This window comes from Mustelus asterias, unplaced genomic scaffold (assembly GCF_964213995.1).
Source record: "Mustelus asterias unplaced genomic scaffold, sMusAst1.hap1.1 HAP1_SCAFFOLD_2113, whole genome shotgun sequence".
Classification (NCBI taxonomy): Eukaryota; Metazoa; Chordata; class Chondrichthyes; order Carcharhiniformes; family Triakidae; genus Mustelus; species Mustelus asterias.
Window position 1 is genome coordinate 41964 of NW_027592058.1, and position 22379 is coordinate 64342.

At 40.1% G+C, this 22379-nt stretch overlaps 1 protein-coding gene across 1 annotated transcript; it reads right to left on the bottom strand.

Annotated features, from left to right (window-relative positions):
- Positions 1 to 1213: 1213 nt before the first annotated feature.
- Positions 1214 to 20975, bottom strand: prc1b (protein regulator of cytokinesis 1b; the record flags this gene model as incomplete). Its single annotated transcript, XM_078207186.1, has 13 exons — positions 1214 to 4042; positions 8284 to 8469; positions 8817 to 8921; positions 9522 to 9632; positions 10128 to 10274; positions 11782 to 11877; positions 12130 to 12266; positions 13718 to 13865; positions 14801 to 14950; positions 16260 to 16430; positions 19514 to 19750; positions 19872 to 19994; positions 20815 to 20975. Coding segments are annotated over 13 exons (1850 nt in total), but the record flags the coding sequence as incomplete, so codon positions are not given.
- Between the last annotated feature and the right edge of the window lie 1404 nt (positions 20976 to 22379).

Here is a 22379-nt window from a genome sequence, read left to right on the forward strand (position 1 = left end):
TTTTGGAACAGGACTTTGAAATCATAGAATCCCCACAATGCAGAAGGCCATTCGGCCCATCAAGCACCGATTCTGAAAGAATATCTCACCCCAGACCTTCCCATCCCCCGCCCTTCCCCACGCATTTACCATGGCTAATCCATCTAAACTGCACATCTTTGGAGTGTGAGTGGGAACCATAGCACCCGGAGGAAATCCATAGGGACATGGTGCGAACTTGCAAACTCCACACATAATCGCCAGAGGCCAGAATTGAACCCGAGTCCCTGGTGCTGTATGCTAACCTTTGGACTTGTAATAGGTCACATGGTGTGACAGCCATGTTTATTGCCTGCTTTTAAAATAGGAAGCTGCACTACAGGCAGATTTCACTGGAATCCATCCACCAGCTGAAAGACATTTAACAAGCTAAGTAATAAACAGCAATACCTTGAAAGTTGAAAAAGGGCTCTTCCCAACTTGTTCCAAATGTTCACCTGAGAACCAAGTTGCTGAAAATTCAACAGGAAACTTTGCAGCCTATCGAAAATCCTCTGCTTTATAAGTCATTCACTTCAACCAAAGCATCAACTCATCTAAGAAACTTGCAGGCCTGTTGTGAAAGAGACTGAGGCAATCAAATTATAGTTGTACTGTTTCACCTCCAACTGTCTAATGTGCGAGTTAAATGACTGATGCTTCATGTTTTTAAACCTCCGGGACAAGTGAGAGATAATAAATAACCTTCCTTAATTTTAAATTCACAAACAGCTTGCTGTTGGAATGATGTAAATTAGGATAATCACAGTGTAAGAATACACACACTAATCACAGGCAGTGAAACATTTACTGTCCATGACAGTTATGAATTAGTGATGGAAAAGTTAGTTCTTCCAACTTCAGGGCAGAATCATGATCGTAAATACAAAGTGTAATTCACGTTGCAGCAGGGTAGGCTTCTGGAATCATTTAAAAGCAAGCACACAGCAGATTTCCAACCTGACCTCTATTGCCAGTAATGCAGTGAGCCTGGTACTGTTCCAATATTCTAGTGCATGCAATCCTCAAAGACCTCAAATTCAATTACTCATAATTAACATTATTACAAAGACTAAACATGATTATAAATTGGATAACAAAGCAGCAATGGCTGATTCGCTGCTAAGGTTTCAACAGCTCTGTGGGCAACAGAAGATAAATTGCATACTTAATTAGTGGACATGCAAACCAAAAAGAGTTTCAATTGTAATGGTTTATTACATAGCACTGTACAGTTTAAAGATATGCTCAAAACCAATGGTCAGAATTGACATATGTGTTCAATGCTAACATTTGTAGCTTTTTTTAGTAAACCAAAAATATTTCTCCCACCTGCTCTTAGAGCTCCAAGGTACCTGCAACCCTTCAACGGCCCAGGCTATGATGCATAATAATGTGGTGTGGTGAAATCTTGCCATTATTATGAGTTACTGGATAGTCCTATTTGACTTCATTACCACCACCCCACTGGCTGAAATTGGCAGATTCAGCACAGATCAGTGCCCGAATCTGGTATCTTGCCGACTCCTTAACATATTGGATGTTTATAGATTTTACAAAAAGATACTTACAATCTTTTAAAATGAAAATAGTGCCCAAAAGTGCTAGCAGGAACAATTTAGATCAATAGACTTTGAATTAAAACAGAGACAGAGAGTTTTGCAGAAATATTGCAATCCAAATGTATGCACTATTTTGTTTGTCCGTATTGCCTATGCATTCCTCTCATGGCAGGCAGCTCTATTCAAAACATAAAATGATTTAAATTATCACGGCCTGTGATTTTGTTCATGAATGGGTACAGGACAAGCGTTTGGTAAATTAGAATAAATAATCCAATGAGGAAGGAAAAGTGAAGAGTAGTATTTCAGAATATTCTTTTATATTGTTTTCAAAGCTCCCAATTTTTCAGAATTGTGCTAGCAGAGTGAAATATGAACATAACAGAATAAGACTGTCAACCACTAACACCATCAGCATCTGAAGAGGAAGGGCCAGTGAACATTCCAGATGTAGGCCTTTTAACAACAGCTTCTGCTGATGGACCTGCTGCATAATTTTAAATTAGACTACACAACTAGATGACAAACAAAATGGAGTGGTCAACATCCATCAACGTTTGTGACCTGAATGGGATGGCAAGAAAATTTGGAATTCAATATAAATGTGAATTTTTACATCCTAATTTGTAGTGCACACGTCAACTGCCAAATGTCATACATTAAGATTCTCATTCATTTTTTTAAAAAAGCCTGATTTCTGGCCTCAAGAGCCAGGGTTCTCCCAATTGTCCAGCACTCAGCTTCACAGGTCCCAGAGCAGAAAATATGGTGCTTTGCAGCACTGTCCGACTCCCAGATTAGCTCGGTGGCAAGTCTAAAATTATGGTATCTATATGGCAATCGACGCACAATTTGTTCAGAGCTTCATCAGAGCCAATGTAATCGGGCTTCACAGAAGTTAGAACAGGAACAAATGATTTTACATATCTTTTTTTGAAAAATGCAAACAAATCAACATAGAACTCCACCTAGGCTCTCCTTCCCTTTTAACCTAAATAAAATTTAAAACCTGCTCTAGGATTGAAAATTCGTCACTCCAAGATTGAATAAATGCAGTACTAAAGCCATGAACCAATTCAGGCAGATATAGGAAGACTATGCAACATGTACCAAAAACAAGAATCTTCACAAATAGCAGATAAAATGATGCCATTCCAGAGAGGACTATGTGGGAGCAACTACCTAAACAAACTCTGCAGCACACTATGAAATTATGGTTAGTGTTTAAAGGCCCCTCTCACACTATTTTACAGCATATCGGTAAATAACAAAGAAAGAAAAGGCCAACATATGAATAAATAAATGAAAATGTAAAAAGGTGCAAATTTCCATGATTAGCTTAATAAAAGAATATTTACACAATTTGTGTGCAGAAAATATTTAAACTAGGTACAATACAAAATCATAAAAACCATATTATTATGTGAAAAAGCAACCAGAAGGAACATGGGATAGGTCATGAAATTTACAGCCAATTAGATGTCAACATAGAATAAAAATGCAAGGTCTAATTTGGATTAATCTTAAGATCTTCACTTGGCAAATGAAAAAATATGTAATTTAATTCACAACTATTTAATTGGCACAGTCAATTACACTGGTGTCGTTTCATCTCTATTAAATGATGCAAGAGAAGGTTAAATATAGTAGAGTTACAGGCTGTGTGGAGATTGCTTTCCTACATTTCATTAAATTTGGCACTCCACACAAACACATTAAATTAGGGAAACATTGAGCACCAGAGTGAAGGGTTTGGGTTTTTCTCATTTAGAATGAACCAGGAAATTATGTCAGACTCCTCTGAAGTTGGAAGATAATTGGATTAGAATGATCTATGATCAAAAATTGATAATTGCAATTTTAAAAAGCATTGGCATAAATTACAGCTGAAAAATTACAATACTTAAAATTGAACTTGGACAAGACAGTTTTGTGGATCAAATACTTTTGTAGCTCAGCCCTGGAAATTCCAGATCATTTATCCTTCTCCGTCCTCTGCTCCCAAGAGCTTACCAGAAGGTGACTTCTAGAAGCAGCAGGAATACTAGTATTTTATAATTAATTTCAACATTAGGGCTATTGAATGGGAACATCCATTTGAAATTCTTTATATTAAAAACACATCTAAAAATAGTGTCCATATTCACTAATTCCCCATTTTGGCAATGACTTAGGCTGCACAGCAAAAGTAAAGCTTTCCATTTTCACTTGTGTTCATCTGTAGCATTTTTCACATAATCGGCCGTTTACAGTTTGAAGTAATATATATCCTAACATGCCAGCTCTATTGCAACATGTATACAGTATACACAGACTTCATTTTGTGCAGGTGCATTCTTTCATTTCAAAGCAGTCTAGTTCCCCACCCGTTTCTTGCTACTGGCTCAGGTAGGAATGTTGGTAGTTGTCGAGTTGAGAATTCGTGATCGACAATCAAATTTGGAAGCTTTTGAAAGTTCTCGCTGAAAAAGGAAAGCAAACACGTGAGGTTGACAGATTAAATTAGCAAAATACATTAGAAGGACATATCATCTCAGACAAATTTCAAAGATATGCCCTTCAGCCAGCACATTCTCAAAAAAAAGACCTTTTCCCATGATTCCAGCAGATACTTCAGCATTCCAGTAGGGAGGCATTGATAGAACTCATGTCATGTATCAGAGAGGTTTCTAAAAAAGAAAACTGGCAAATGAGATGGGGAGGTGTATGATACCAATACTTTTTCATCAGGAAAGCAGCGAACGCCATGACCCAAAAGCCATTAGGTACAACTTTGCTTGCAGTGCAGGTCAGATTCAAAATGTTCTCAGATGCTCTCGCAACCAAGTTACAACATTATGATGCTTAGTAACAATACTCCTAATAGCGCAGGACATTAAAATACAGTGGGAGGCATCAGATTGAAGCAAAAACTTAGATATATTGAAACACCAACAGGTGAATGACATGTCAGATAATTTTATAGTAAAGGAAAATGCTGAAAACCTTAATTACACCAGTATGGAAGAGACTTGGTGATAACACCGTTTACACTCGACAATAAGAAACAGGATTACTGTATGGTTAAATTTAATCAATTAGTGATGACAAAAAATTGTGAACCCAATGTTGTAAACTCCAAATTTAACTAAAATTTGATTGGGGGAACAAGAGACTTCAATTCTAACTCTAGTACAACCTCCACTTCTTTTACCCACCAATACCATTCCTTCTGCCGCCTCTGAAATGACCCATAGGATCAGGTTGCTCTGGAGAGGTAACAGGACAGATTCAGATTCACCAGAATTATATCAGGGACTAAATTAAGAGGACTGGTTACCAAAACTTAAATTTGTATCTCTGAGGCAAGATGATGGATGGCTAATCTGATTCAGGTGCTTAAAACAATTGAAGGTTTTGATAGAAAAGATACAAAAACACTATCTCCTCGGGCAGAGTAATTTAGAACTAAGAGTATAAGTTTTTTTTTCAGGAATGAAATCAGGAATGAGTAATGGAAATCTCGAATTCTCTGGAGGACAGGTAAATGGAGTTGAGATTTTAGATCATAGTTTATCTATTATGATGGAACAGACTCAAGGGGCTGAATAATCTCCTGCTCAAGTGTAGGATCCAGGTCAATTTTGCCTCCCTTTCCCAAACATTGCAACCAATACAGCAGCGCTACAGTCATACCCTGACTGAGATCAGCTGACTCCTATATTTTTGGAATGATTAGTGATTCACTGCCCCAAACAACTGAAGCAATCAAATGACCTAAGAAATGGCTAGACACTTTGGCGATATTTTAAACAATAGTCCTTCAGTTCTCCAATCATTTCTTGTAGCTCAAACTATTTGATATATTGGATTGACATTGCATTAGTGAAACAGCAAAAATGAAGTTGTGAAGCAAAGTTGGAAAAACAATGGAGAAACTGCAGTCTTTGCAGGTGCACAATTTACCCAAATGCTACAAAAGCAAAGAATCCAGATCAACCATTAAAGCAGTGCCATCTACCAATCCCTGGGAGCAGTGTTTCTTGAGAATAGAGTATTACTACTGAACCAATATACCTACCTTGGAAAATACCAGATTTGAAATGCTGATTTAGTCGAATGAAAACTAAACCAAATTTTTGCTGACTCGGAACATGCTAGTGCACGGAATGAAAAGGAAAGACATGTCAAGCAGGCAAAACGAAGAGAACAAAGCCAGTAAAGGGATTGGTTAGTGTGCAGTTACAATATTCCACACGCTACACTAACCAATTGAGGTGAAGGGAAACACTAAATAGAAACAGAGCAAAAGTGATTCTTGACCGTCTTTTGCCTCTAGTCGGAACACATGGGTCGCAAAAGCAGGTCAGCTACCTACCATCAAGAATCATCCAGGTTCATTACACGAATTTCAGTTGGCATATGAAACAGAATATTGCCATCAAAAGGAAACAAATCCGTGTATGTAGATAGAAAAAGGGCATCAGCTACATTCGTACCTTTTCCAAAAGTAGCACAGGTACAAAATTTGATTGGAATTTGTGAAGATAGACAGTATTTGTTATATGATGCATACAAAATTTGAACATTAAAGTTAAAGTATATTTATTAGTCACAAGTAGGCTTATATTAACACTGCAATGAAGTTACTGTGAGAATTCCCTCGTCACCACACTCCGGCGCCTGTTCGGGTACACTGAGGGAGAATTTAGCATGGCCAATGCACCTAACCAGCACGTCTTTCGGGCTGGGGGAGGAAACTGGAGCACCCGGAGGAAACACACGCAGTCACAAGGAGAACGTGCAGACTCCACACAGACAGTGACCCAAGCCGGGAATTGAACCCAGGTCCCTACCGCTGTGAGGCAGCAGTGCTAACCACTATGCCGCCCCCGTACATGGGTTGGTGTGTGCCCATCTTCACCTCCATCAATATTGTACAACAGTTAGCATTTTAATGATCAGCAAAAGATCAAAATATTTTATTGTTTCATTATAGGAAGCACATGTCAGAGGACCCAAAAAAGGGGGAGGGTAAAGTATTACTGGGTAGTTATTCCTGTAGTCTTGAAAGCATTACGGTAAGATAGCCATAGGGTAAGGATGCTAAGTTGGCAACGGCAAGTAATGACGCAGGTGGACAGCCAAACAACACAGATAAAACAGCTTTCATGCAAGCATGCCTTAAAAAAAAAAATCAGCATACACAAGAAAACAAAATGGCAGCACACAGTCAGGAACTAGGAACTCTAATCTAATATTCAACTGTCCTAGATGGGAGTATAGTGAATTATATAGGAAAAAAGTTCTGAGAATTAATAGGTAATGGACAAAAACACTTGCAATTTCCTGCTCATTTCTACATTGACAAAGTTTGGCAATGCAACATCCAGACTAGCTGTTAGAGAAGTAATTGTACACAGAACGCTTGTGTGTTAGTCTCGGTGCACGACTGCCTCTAGTTGCAGAAAGTGTTTCAGGTGAAGGAGCCTGACCCTCAGCTTGTGAAGAATGTGAACCCAGTTTGATAAACTTTTCTAATCACAGCGAACATGTATTAGAGCACTTTGAAACTACAGCTATGAAAACAGGACTATGTAGTTAATGGGTTTAAGGCTCTAGTTCGCATTACGAGTTTGGAAATCCTCAATGGTGGATTACCATACCGACCTGCAAAGTGCTGCTGTATATTTGTGCAGGCTCCTACTGTGGAGCTGAATCCATCTACAAACACAGAATAAAATAAGTTATCAAGTTTCCAACAGCAACTGGTTATGGAGAGAAGAGGGATTATTCACTGCAAACTCCTTCTGCCCAAGGTGTCTCAACTCAAGAACACAAAGGTTTTACACTACCACTTATAAACTCTTTGACACCATTAAAATAAATCCACCAAATCTCAGAATCTTTATAGCGCAGGCGTCCATTCAGCCCAACAAGTCTGCACTGGCTCACTGAAAGAGCATTCTACCCAATCTCACTACCCTGCTTTATCTCTGTAACCTTGTATGTTACTTCTTTTCAGACAGCAATCCAATCCCCTTTTGAAAGGCTCAATAGAACCTGCCTCTACCGCCCTTTCATGAAGTTCATTCCAGACTCCAGCCATCCTGTGGGTTTTCCTCACATCACTGCTACTCCATTTGCCCATAATTTTGAATCTGTGCCCTCTAGTTTTTGATGCACTCTGGGGATTGAAAGGTCTCTCACTAGATGGGACAAGATACAATAAAATTAAAGATTTCCTAAGAACTGTAGGTATGAACTGATTTACTATATTAGTAAATTGTTGAGCTGGGGTTTAGGCCAAGCAACAGTAGTAAATGTGCATAGAAATAATCTAACATTTAAACCTATGCAGCATAACGCTACTAAAACAAGCTGCACTTTTGAAGCAAAGCTGAAGTTTTGGGAAATAATGAATCGCACTGAAACTACATTTCCACTACTCGCAGAACATGCAACACAATATCCATCATAAACTGGATGAAAATCCAGATCAGTCCCCACATACAAACTGGTCAACTCATAGCTGTGAAAACTGTGATAATAATGATTTGAAATCAATATGTAAAAGAAACAATTTGACTGGACAATTCTTTATTATCATTTCCCTTTTTAATCAGCTAAGGAAAAAACTTTATGCTACTTCTCAAACTTATCCTCCAATACCAACTGTGTGCTGCCACAGCGATTGGTAGATGACTGCAAAAAAGTAAATTACCGCAAACTCAGAATAAGTGGTGGCAACTGAATTTACGCTGAGATTATGCTGTGGGGTGGAGATGGCGGACGCACCACTCATTGCTGTTGCATTTAGGTGAGAAATATTCTCTTTGTTCCTTTCAATCAGACCAAGACGTGGGGGCTTTGTAGCTGAATGCCCTGGTGTACGCAGAGATTGCCCTGGCTAAGAAGAGCAGGAAAGGAACGAGTTAGATTGGAAATACTGAAAACACCACCACTAAAAAACATTCTTTTTATATTTGATTCCCTCCCTTTCCCAGCAAAGACTAGCAAGACAAAGAAAAGGTCAGTATTTGAAATTATATCACTCGAGTCTTAACCCAAGGTCGAGATTAATAGTGGGCACAAACAGCAAAGTAACTTCTGTAGTTGTCAATTATTTTTAAAATTCAGAATATATTCTAATAATTGGAGGCATTGAATTCTTTAATTGTGATCTTAGTCATAAACAGACACCTGGCTGCATATTTACCCAGAAAGCAAAATAAGACATGCAGACTGGTGACTGACCTTGCGTCCAGACAGTGGGGGTCGGGTGATGGGTGAGTAACAGATGCTACCGCCAATGGCAGAGCGGAGGGTGCTGTTTGGGGTGGTGATCGACGTACCATTTAGCTAAGACAAAGCCAGAAAGAGGAGGAAATATTAATGCAAAGGTCTGTGCGGCAAAAAGTGTAACAGCACATCAAGCACAAACTAGGTTTTAGTGGCAACACAGAATTCCCATTTAAAAACACATCCAAAGCTTAGACTTGTAGCTCAGCAGAAGCAACACAGGATGACAAACAGTGCTCTTGTATGATCCATGCTTTGCAACTCAACAAACATGCAGGGATATCCTAATTTTTAATTGCCACAATGTGAAGCACAAAAAGCGTGAATTTTAACAATTGATGATTATGGATATTTTGGAGTAATGCAAAGCAATAAGTGACTCAACCTCAGTAGATTTAGTCAGAATTTGAATTTCTTACTATTACTGGCTCAATAACAGATACATTGAGTCAGATAGATGCAAACACAGAACTTTTATCAGTAGTCATTCATATGGAAGATACTAATATGCAACCCACACCAAAGCTGTCAATGACCAGCAGGCTTGTGCGAATACGTAATTTCCAAAATTGAAAATAACTTGTATTTATTACTCAGTGAATATGCATCTAGTGCGCGGTCAAAAAGGTCAAGATAACAACAGTTTTTGAATGTTCTTACCTTCCGTAATTTCCCTGGGGTATTTAGTGTATTAAGCCGTCGCTTGCTTGGAGTTTTGGGGGCACTTCCATACAGCATTTCTTCTTCAATCAGCTTGCTCTTTTTCAGTTGCTGCAGTACAGACAACATCCTGTTATCTCCCAATCACCTGCTGTCATTGCATGGGATTTTGATACAATATCTGATCATCTTTGGATTCTATAATGGCTATGATTAAGTGGAATGAATGAGAGTCTGTTTCCTAAATGTCCAGTCCAGTGGGAACAGATTCCTTCACCTCTGGGGACTGAGTGTTCCACTGGAGGAGATTAAAAAGCCTCTTAGGCCCTGGAAAAAGAGTTAAACTCTCGAGGGAAGCCTGAAGCAATTCAGTGAAGATGTGCGAAACAACATTCAATGTCAGGTCTAGTTGCACACTACATCAGCATATTATTCAATTTTTCGTCAGCACTTTGCAGACTTAATCTCAGTTAGATTTTTTTTGCAGAAGGGAAGGAACTGTTCCTTCCTAAAGGCTAACTCGGAAGTAACACTGGCAAAGATCCAAGGATAAACCCATATCACTTAACAGCATAAGAACAAAGTTAAGTTAAAGTTCAACCTCACCCGTTCTTGTTTCTCTCGCTCTTTTTCCAATCTATGCAACTCCCATTGTTCTGTCACATAATCCATAAAATTTTGTCCATTGACCTGAAACTGGGAATGATGCTCCTGCTCCCAAGCATCAATCTGAACTTTCAACTCTTCTTCCAGCTAAAATAAAAGGTAATTTGTTAATTTCCTTTCAGAAAACGTAAAGTCCTTTTTATAGATTTAACTGAAATATTGCCCTGCATCTCAGATGTTATTATTTGGCTTGCGATTGAGCTTTTAATGAGGTAATCTGCTTCCAAGACAGGCAAATTGAAATATTTCAGTGGTAAAAGACATCAGGAAATGATTTAATTCAATAAACAAATCAAAGCTATTGCACAAGTACAAAAACACTAATGAAATGTTGGCTTTTGATAAGATGGTTGGAAGACACGCAGCATGACTTCAGTTATACAAAGACTTCACCTGGGACATTATATTCTGTTCCGGGCACTGCATTGCAAAGTATAAATTGGCCTTAGAGGATAGGTAGACAAAAGTAATTTGTTCTGCCAGGACATATCAGAATAAGGAGACAATCACACAAAGTAGAGCTAGGACAGTCAGGCATGAAATCAGCAAACACAAAAGGGCAGTGGAAGTGTAAAACTCTTCCAAAGGTTAGTAAATGTGGAGTCAAATTAAAATTTCAGGATGGGGTGGCACAGTGGTTAGCACAGCTGCTAGCACCAGGGTCCCAGGTTCAATTCCAGGCTTGGGTCACTGTCTGTGTGGAGTTTGCACGTTCTCCCCATGTCTGCGTGGGTTTCCTCCCACAGTCCAAAGATGTGCGGGTTGATTGGCCATGCTAAATTGTCTGTTGGCATCGGGATTAGCAGGGTAAAATGTGTGGGGTTGCGGGAATAGGATTTGGGTGGGATTGTGGTCGATGCAAACTCGATGGGCCAAATAGCCTCCTTCTGTACTGTACTGTAGGGATTCTATGATATGTAGACTTTCATTTCATAAAGTTTATAAAGTTAAATAAAGTTTATTTATTAGCATCACAATTTGGCTTACATTAACACTGCAATGAAGGCACTGTGAAAATCCCCTAGTCACCACACTCCGGCACCTGTTCGGGTACACTGAGGGAGAATTTAGCATGGTCAACGCACTTAACCAGCACATCTTTCAGACTGGGAGGAAACCGGAGCACCCGAAGGAATTCCACGCAAACACAGGCAGAATGTGCAGAGAGTGACCAGAGGCCGGAATCAAACCCTGGTCCCTGGCACTGTGAGGCAGCAGTACAAACCACTGTGCCACCGTGTTGCCTATAAGCGATATGCTACTGCAGATGATATGCAAAGTCAGGTAAAAGGAAATTCCATAATCTAATTATATGACAGACCAGACTTAAATTATATATTTGCTGTATCAGATTTTTAAAACTATGTGTTAGTATCGATTCCTGCTGAGTTCATTTTCAAATCAGAATGAGTCTCATTCAGCAGATACTTTTACTCGAGTGTTCACCCACTCTGCTTAAATAAAGACAGCCAATTTTACTGCAATGACATTGGTAATGAGTATCAAAGAGTGTCACTAGTGCCATTATTGGAATATTCACGTAAACCACGGTTTTTATATATGATATTTGAGACATAGACACTGCGTCACATACTTTAGGCAGCATTTTGTAGAGCTTTGTTCTCTGCTTCTCCTCTTTCAATAGATTGCCCCCCCGATTGGTGAAGCGGTTTGGGTCTGCTGCTTTCTTCTGCAAAAAGAACAGTTTAAAAATAGTTTCACTTTTGATGTCTCCTTCAACCTGGTTAACCGAGCTGATCAAGTCAAAGTGGTAGCCTTGGGTTTGAGCAACAAGAGTAGCCTCTAATCTTGTTGCTCGAGCAGGAATTCCATCATTGGTAGGGGTTTGAGTGACAGTAAAATTACAATACAATCTGCTTAAATCACAATGATCTTAGTAACAGGATCCAAGTCCTAGTCTATATAAATTTTAGCATCTCACCTCAAAACTCAGATAAAGCTTCCAATTTTCTTCCCACTTGCAGACACCGTCAAACAGTTGCTGGTGTGTTTGGTAATACTGCTTTAGTCGATTGAGCTCCAGATTATGCAGCTGCAGCGAGTCCTCTGTGTAGTCCTCTTTCGAGAATGAAAAAAACAAATAAATCCAGTAGAGTTTATATTACACCAATCTAAACTAAATTTCAACAAAAATGCCGAATTTCAAGTTGCAATTTGGAGATTGTAAATATACGAGCCCAAATGCTGTGAAAAGTTTAATCCACTCAATTTCCAACACAAGAGGATTAGGTTTATGAATTATCTTAACACGAATTCCCAAAACTAGAAGAGAATACTAACATTCCTCCAACTTGATATCACACATACTTACCATTATTTTTGCCCATTCTTTTTTTTAAATTCCTTATTTTGGTTACCATTTCTATTGCCTAGTGCTAACAATGAAGTACAGACACAAATTAGTTATTCTTTTCGGGGACAGCACGATGACACAGTGGTTAGCATGGCTGCCTCAGAGCCAGCGATCCGGGTTCAATTCCGGCCTTGGGTCACTGTCTGTGTGGAGTTTGCACATTCTCCCCGTGTCTGCATGGGTTTCCTCCAGGTTCTCCGGTTTCCTCCCACACTCCAAAGATGTGCAGGTTTGGTTGACTGGCCATGCCAAATTGCCTGTTAGTGTCAGGGGATTATCAGGGTAAATACATGGGGTCCCAAGGATAGGGCTTGGGTGGGATTGTTGTCAGTCCAAGCTCGGTAGATTGGCCATGCTAAATTGCCCATTGGTGTCAGGGGATTATCAAGATAAAGACAAGGGGTCCCGAGGATAGGGCTTGGGTGGGATTGTTGTCAGTCCAGGCTCAAATGGCCTCCTTTTGCACTGTTGGGATTCTATGACTTTTCCTCTCGTCATTTCCCTAAAGCTTAGATACACTGCAGTTTCAGATACCTTTGCCCTACTCTGGGACTTGAAGCATACTGGCAATTGAATGGAATGAGTCATTGCATTATATCAGATGAACATCCATTACATCCCCCCATCCAACCCAAATTTAACTTGCCAATATTGAGATGTGTACTTCAGCCAATGTTCCAGTTGGAAGTTGATATGAAAATGCACAGATCTTAACAGACCAACTGTTCTTGGAAACCAAGAGGCACTTGTTAATATTTCACTCATAATAGCCTGACGAGAGGATGGCTGAAATGTTCTGGGATCTGAATGACTTAATTTTACACCCTGACAATTTCTCCAGTAATTGTTTGTGCAACAAACCTCGTTATGATGAAACATCTATCCTCCAATCAACTTGCTGCAATTATCTTTCTCCTCCCCCACTTTCCCAAACATTATACAAATTGAAATAAAACAGGGGAAAGGAACACAGCCTAACTGCTGCAGTACCCATATCCAATCAGATGCATTATGTTCTACACAGCTCATGGGAATACCAACTAAAAAGGTACAGCGTTCAACAGAAAGGAAAGCAGATACAGTGTTCAACAGACACTAAGCTTTAAACTGATTATTCCAAGCAAAATGAGCATTTAAAGTGAAAATTGAAACAAACCATCGTGGTACGGAGTAAATGCTTGCCGTTGTGCAGAACTGAAGAAACATTTCTCCCAGTATGTTGCCACCTCTTGTCTGATTGCTTCAATCACATTTTTCATGTTCTGCTGTTTCAGTACCTCCAGACGCTGCAACTCTATCTGCAACTGGACCACAGCATACCTTGATTACTGATTCAGCAATATGGATTGCTCCTCAACAAAATACCAAATGGAATCTAAACATCCTACTTTTCAATCATTAGATAGAACTACTTATTTAGACCAATTTTCTTGAGCAAATCTACTTAATTCTAATTGTGAGGACAGGGTGCTACATGGTTTGGGGGGGGGGGGGGGGGGGGGGAGATGTGCAAATTGAGAGAGGAGGGAAGACTGAGCCTCAGTTCTGATCACAGTGGACCCAGCTGGACAGCAACAGTAGATGTGGGTAAGGTTCATCAATGGGGACAACACAATTGATAAGAGATTTAAAAGCCTGAGCTTTCACTCTACAAATATTAACATGCAAGTAGTTAATATATCTGAAATTTATTTTCCAAGGTGTTGAACACTTAATGGAAATGGCTAAATCTAAAAATAAAGTGTCATATAATCCATATGATAATCCAATAGGCTTTGTTGTGTGGCAAGGCATCTAATGGTATCCACTGTTAGTTAGGTTTGCTTCTGGATCCATTATCTTAACATAAATTTACCCATAAAATTGCTGAAAGTGCAGTGAGGAAAAGAGCAAGCAACAGGGCACCTTCTTAACTAATGAGATTTAATGGTTAAACAGAAAGGACCAAAGAGGTTCAATATCAAATCAGTTACAGAAAAAATGCCACTAAAATGGGACAAAAAGAAAGGAAAATAATTTTAATTTGATTATAAAATCTAAAGGCTTCAAATTTTAAAGGAATGAGACTCCACACTTGTAATAGTTCAGTGCCAGAAAGGTTAACGTGATTAGTTACTTACAATTAACAGTTGTTGTAGCACTTGAACACATAACAGAATGCTATCAGCCTTACCACTATTTCAACAAATTCTAGCTTTGCTTTCAACAAAATTTCAACAGCTAACGAGGCACTACTTACTGCCTGCAAAGTCTTCGCTCTAGAACCAACCATGTGTACAGAAAAAGCATCACGCTCTTCGTGGGAAACCTGCAGCCAGTCCCACAGGTTAATTATTTGATCTCGCAGTTCTGAGCATTTGGTCTCATTCTGAACTCTCTTCACCTCCAACTAGAATGCAATGTGAAATAAAGACCCTTAGTTACCACAGAAAATACACGGACTATATTTCTACAACATTCAATGTCTTATTTGCAGAATACAAACTTGTTAACTTTTAAAAATGCCTTTGAACTGTATCAACTCAATACCTGTGAATACTGAATTAGGGAATATTTTGTATTGGGTTAAGACTACCCCAAGTTTAGTTTATGCAACATACTTACAATCAGCAAAAACAAAACACTAATTTCAGTCAAGTTTGGATTGAACTCCAGGTCCTGAAGCCCAATAAAATAAACGTAATCCATGCACTGGTAAATATGGGCAATAACAGCGACACACACATCCCATTAAAAGAAATTTTAAAAGTCCAAATCCTAGGTTTCTAAAAAGTTGGACTCAAATTCTAGAAACAAGCTTGAATGATTGTCAGACTATAAGTTACCAAATGAACCAAGTTAGGGAGTGGAAATTAATGAGTTTGCATATAAAGATCAGCCATGATTGTACCGAATGAGAGAGCAGGCTCAATGGGTTGCAAGTTTTACCCCTGCCTCACATTTCAAGCAGCTTGCACTCATTAAATGATTGCTGGTTTGCATCAGCAAATATGATGTTTGATAAATGCAGTCTTAGATTCAATTTCCCTGAAGTGAGCTAACAGCTCCTGGCTAACAGACTGTAAAAACGTTAAGTGAAGTTTTGCGTTGACAGTAATATCCACTAACTGGAGTAAAAGATAAATGAAACAGCAAGTGATGAACAACTTGCTATCCCATAAATAAAACATGATAGTGTTATAGAATGGCTGAGAGAGACAGTTAACAAGCTGCACTTTTACCTCCAAAGGCTTCAGCCTGAACAGATACAGCGCAAATCTCTCAAATTTAAAACAAATACACGGTACAAACATCAGGTTAAAGCAAATGTCTAAGCAATCACAGCTTGCAACAAGTATACTGAATTCACAAAGTGGGAATCGAGCTGAGAGCAAGACAGAAATGGTTTCAGTTCGCTGCCACATTTACCTTTTGTTGGCCTTGATCGTATTTAGTATTTCCATCTAATCCATCATTCAGCTTCATCTGCCTGGTCAGGTGGTCAAAAGACCCAGCAACAAAATTCAGCAAAAAAAATCCACATTTATTCCCATTAAAGACACCCAAAAATAAGCTGCTGATTTATCCCACAGTTACCTATAGGACTTTGGTATCACTCTTCTCAACAGTTCGGAAACAGTGAACTGAAGCATACAGATGCTCGGAGGATACGAAGGATTCTATAGAGATGTAATTCCATCACAAAGTTTTTTACATACCTGTTGAAGAAGCGTTTTCAGACCAACAATGTTTTCATTGGACAGACAGAAAGCATCCTCATCTTCACACACAATATCTCTCTCAAAGCTGGTATCTGGAAGTTGATCAAGTTCCTCCATACAAAGAATTATTTTTTTCTTTGTTTCAACAAACTCAGCCCTTCTGCGTCCCTAAAAACAAAATTGGTCTTTTATGGGACTTAACGGTTCATCCGCAGTACATGAAAATCTCAAGTTTAGTTTATACAGTATAGGCTGAGTTAAATAGTACAACATTTAACAGTGTTAAATAGTACAACATTTAGGTATATGTTATATCTTGATGAGAAAAAGGAAGCACGTCATAGGAAAAGGGTTAGGCCATTCAGCCCCTCAAACCTGCTCTACCATTGAATTAGATCACGCCTGTTCTCTACATCAACCTAATTTAATCACTTTTACCCAGCAAAACACACTAAGAGGTTACCATTGACCAGAAGCCTAACTGGACAAGCCATTTATACACTAGCCACAAGAACAGGTCAGAGGCTGGGAATTCTGCTGAGAGTAACTCATTTCCAACATCTGAAAGCCGGTCCACCACCTACACGGCACAAGTCAGGGTGCAATGGAATACTGTCCTCTTACATGGATGAGTGCAGCTCCAACATCACCCAAGACTGACAACATCCAGGACACAGCAGCCAGCTTGGTCAGGAACCCACCTATCATACTGAAATAGTAATTCCCTGTGGCAGCAGGGTGTACTATATGCCAGATGTACTGCAGCAACTTGCCAAGGCTCCTCCAAACCCACAATCTCCATCATCTAGAGAGACAAGAGCCGCAGTGGTAACACCATCACCACCACCTGCAGGTTTCCCTCCAAGCTGACTCAGAACTAAGTGCCATTCCTTTACTATGGCTCAAAATCCCAGAACTCCTTTCGTAACAACACTGTAGCTATATCTCGCCAGAAACCCATTCACACAAAATCTCATGCAGGGTGAAATTGTGAACATTCATAGAGACTACACTTGCTCTACCAGCAATGCTGGCAACCCATGAACGAATACAAAAAACAAATCACTTTTACCCAGCAAAGAACTGTCTCAAAAAGATCTCTAGCTTAGGAGAGCTAGGAGGGGGCATGAGAAGTCCTTGGCGCGTCGGATCAAGGAAAACCCCAAGGTTTTTTACTCTTATGGTGAGAAATAAAAGAATGACGAGGATGAGGTTAGGGCCGGTCAAGGATAGTAGTGGGAACTTGTGCATGGAGTCAGAAGAGATAGGAGAGGTGATGAATGAATACTTTTCTTCAGTGTTCACCAAGGAGAGGGACCATGTTTTTGAGGATGAGAGTGGGATACAAGCTGATAGGCTGGAGGAGGTAGATGTTCTGAGGGAAGGTGCATTAGCAATTTTGAAAAACCTGAGGGTCGATAAGTCCCCTGAGCCAGATGGGATATATCCTAGGATTCTTTGGGAGGCAAGGGATGAGATTGCAGAGCCTTTGGCTTTGATCTTTGGGTCCTCACTTTCCACGGGGATTGTGCCAGAGGACTGGAGAGTGGCGAATGTTGTTCCTCTGTTCAAGAAAGGAAATAGGAATGACCCTGGTAATTATAGGCCGGTTAGTCTTACTTCAGTGGTCAGTAAGTTAATGAAAAAGGTCCTGAGGGATAGGATTTATGACCATTTGGAAAGATGCAGCTTAATCCGTGATAGTCAGCACGGATTCGTGAAGGGTAAGTCTTGCCTCACAAATTTGATTGAATTCTTTGAGGTGGTAACTAAGTGTGTAGATGAAGGCAGAGCAGTTGATGTCGTATACATGGATTTTAGTAAGGCATTTGATAAGGTTCCCCATGGTAGGCTCATGAAGAAAGTAAGGAGGTGTGGGATAGAGGGAAATTTGGCCGATTGGATAAGTAACTGGCTATCTCATAGAAGTGGAGTGTGGCTTTTGCTACCAAATAAACCTGTTGGACTTTAACCTGGTGTTGTTAAACTTCTTACTATCTCATAGAAGACAGAGGGTGGTGGTGGATGGAAAATTTTCAGACTGGAGACCAGTTACCCGCGGTGTACCACAGGGATCAGTGCTGGGTCCTCTGCTATTTGTGATTTTTATCAATGACTTGGAGGAGGGGACTGAAGGGTGGGTCAGTAAATTTGCTGATGACACCAAGATTGGTGGAGTAGTGGATGAGGTGGAGGGCTGTTGTAGGCTGCAAAGAGACATTGATAGGATGCAGAGCTGGGCCGAAAAATGGCAGATGGAGTTTAACACTGATAAGTGCGAGGTGATTCATTTGGGTAGGACAAATTTGAATGCGGATTACAGGGTCAACAGCAGGGTTCTGAGGAATGTGGAGAAACAGAGAGATCTTGGGGTTCATATCCACAGATCTCTGAAGGTTGCCACTCAAGTGGATAGAGCCGTGAAGAAGGCCTATAGTGTGTTAGCGTTTATTAACAGGGGGTTTGAGTTTAAGGGCCGTGGGGTTATGCTGCAACTGTACAGGACCTTGGTGAGACCACATTTGGAATAGTGTGTGCAGTTCTGGTCACCTCACTATAAGAAGGATGTGGAAGCATTGGAGAGAGTGCAGAGGAGATTTACCAGGATGCTGCCTGGTTTGGAGGGTAGGTCTTATGAGGAAAGGTTGAGGGAGCTAGGGCTTTTCTCTTTAGTGCAGAGGAGGATGAGAGGCGACTTAATAGAGGTTTATAAGATGATGAGGGGGATAGATAGAGTGGACATTCAGAGACTATTTCCTCGGGTGAGTGTAGCTGTTACTAGGGGCATAACTATAAGGTTCGTGGTGGGAGATATAGGAGGGATGTCCGAAGTAGGTTCTTTACTCAGAGTGGTTGGGGTGTGGAATGGACTGCCTGCTGTGATAGTGGAGTCGGACACTTTAGGAACTTTCAAGAGGTTATTGGATAGGCACATGGAGCACACCAGGATGATAGGGAGTGGGATAGCTTGATCATGGTTTCGGACAAAGCTCGGCACAACATCGAGGGCCGAAGGGCCTGTACCGTGCTGTACTGTTCTATATTCTAAAGAATGAATTGATCAGAATCCATAGTCTTTTGCGCAGAAGGCAGATGACTCAGATCACAGCAGCAACACCTCACTTACACTAAAAGCAGTAGGGATTAATAGGGCAATTCAAAAATAGCATATTCGGTAACTTGGTTAAATGCAACTTTACAGACTTGGTATTTTGCGGCTAACTCTGCATCAAGATCTTAAATTTTTCTACCTTTTCCACATTAAGTGAAGCAATATGCTCACGAAATGCATCAAGTTGTTCAAGACTAGGAACAGCATCAGCATCAATGGGGTAAGCTGTTGTACAGAGAATGTCACAAAGCTCTTCATCTTGTTCTTTAAGGCACTTCAGTTTCAGCATCCTCTCTTTCTTCTGCTTTAAGAGGACCTCTAACCGTGTTCGCAGATCTTTCTCCAGTTGCAGCATTGTGCAATCCTCATCTTCAGGCTGCCACAGACAATTTTGAAATGTTAGTAAGAGTGGGAGGGTTGGAAAGAGAGAGTCTTGTTCCTCTTTTCCACAACCTCCTATTCAAAAACAGGTGATTTGTGATGACATTTATTCTTACCATACATAGATCCAGGTTGAGTTCCTGGCATACAGCATGCAGTTCCTTCTGGCACATGTCAATACTCTTTTTCAGCCGTTGTCTCAGATTTTCTTCCTCTGCAATCATCATATCCAATAAGCCCTATGTGGAAATGGAGGGGGATAAATAGCAGGCTTGTTTCAGATTTGGGAATCAGCCATCATTTGCTTTTTAAAATGCCACAGGCTGTGGGCACCACAGGCAACTGTTTACATGGTCGAATTTGTCCACATTCTGTTTCACCATAAATACACATGATGGCCCAATTAATTTTGGCAGGATTGTGTTGCTTAAAGCCACACACCACAGAAGACAGACAAAGAAAGTCAGCCAGCCAGCGATGACTGCGATGCAAGTTAGATCAGCAGAGAATAAACTCTTCTCAAACTCAGAAACCATCAAGATCAGAAAGCTGACCTCTGTTAAAAGTATAACTCAATTAAAAAATTGAGGAGGAATCTGTAATTAAATCAAGGTGATATTTTATAACATCTGGGGATTTTCACAGTAATTTCATTGCAGTGTTAATGTAAGCCCTACTTGTGACGAATAAATAAACTTTAAAACTTTATTCTGCATATTTCCATGCTGTTGTCAAACAAAGTAGCTTAAAGATTGAGCGTAATTTTTATTTGGCCCATTCCCACTAATTTTCAATCTGCCTTTGGAAAGGGACCATGTGTGAAAATATATTAGACAACATCCAGCTTAAATTACATGGGGATAATTTTGCTGTTGTGTAACCTGATGTTGTACAGTAAAAAGTCACTCTGAAACAAGAGTAACAAAAGGAAGATCCAAAACTTGAAATAATACCAAAATAGATTGCCTGGTTTGAGCAGACGATGAAAGTTTCTCACAATGTATCTTACAATGTTTCACTAGAGTGACAGTAATTCTGAAAATAATTTTTGCTGCTTGCCTTGATATGCTTTTTAACAACTTCGGTTCTTTGCAATCGCTGATCTTCTGGAATCCCTATTTCTTCCCAGATATTCCGCAGATGGGAAAGTGCTCCATTGAGACAGGTCACTGACTCTGTGGCCAGTGCATCACTGCAAAGAGAGGTGAAATTTCTCATTTCTGTGGTGACAGCAAAATATCAGCATGAATGTCAAAAACAGAAAACTTATTTCACCTGAATCTCAATCCAAATCCAATGAAAGATCTCAGCGGAAAACCACACATGTTTAGAACAGAACTAAAGTATTCATCACGTTGTTAAATATTTAGTGCAAGACTCAAGGTCAAAAGCAAATACTTTATTGCTGAAAGTTCAAACCACTTTACTTCACTGACAACATTGTCAATGGGAGAGACAGGCTCAGAGAGAGGGAAGACGGTTCATGATTAAAAACTACTGAAATAATACAGGAGCGCCACAATTGTCAAATAAACCCAACCAGGACCAAGAGTTCAGTCTGAATGTTAAAAAATCACTTTTTAGCAAGATCAGTATGAAGAATAAAATGATAGAATGATAGAATCCCTACAGTACAGAAAGAGGCCATTCGGCCCATCGCGTCTGCACCGACCACAATCCCACCCAGGCCCTACCCCCATATCCCTACATATTTTACCCACTAATCTCTCTAACCTACGCATCTCAGGACACTAAGGGGCAATTTTAGCACGGCCAATCAACCTAACCCGCACATCTTTGGACTGTGGGAGGAAACTGGAGCACCCGGAGGAAACCCACGCAGACACGAGGAGAATGTGCAAACTCCACACAGACAGTGACCCAAGCCGGGAATCGAACCCAGGTCCCTGGAGCTGTGAAGCAGCAGTGCTAACCACTGTGCTACCGTGCCGCCCTAAATGATTCATTTTGCTAATGCTTTTTTTTTTATTTAGCCATGCTAATTGGGGAAACGCTAATGAGCTGGAGGAAGTTACAGTGATGGTGAGGGGAAGGACCAGGAGCAGATTTCGATACGGGGATAAGATTTATAGGCATTGGAAGAAGTGATCGGCAATCAGAACCTGGTGCAGGCAGCAGAAGCTGGAAAGCTGGTCAGATCATTCAAGCAGTTGAATCTGGAGGTTTGAAAAACCTGGATGAGTTACAGCTGAGGCAGCTGTTGACATTAAGAGCAGGGACAGAGGTAGGTAAGAAGCCCTGATCATTGAGAGGCAATACGGTGTCAAAGTTCAGTACAAGTTCGAACAGAAAAAAATATATATATATATATATTATATATATATATCCCAGCTTCAATTCTATAGAGTGAAACCAAGTGAAGGAGGTCTCACTGAGGCATCGAAGAATTACATGGCTGACTGTACTGGAGATTAAAGAGATTGAGGAAGAAAAATGCACCTTGGTCACAGAGGATATTATTTGTGACGTTGATCAGCTTGGTTTCATGTTGTGGTGAGGATAGAAATCTACCTAGAGAGATTCAAACATAGTTGCTGGAAAGATGGGAACAGATCTAGGAGTTGAGGAAACTGCAAAGCCTCGAGAGGAAAATAAATCTGGCA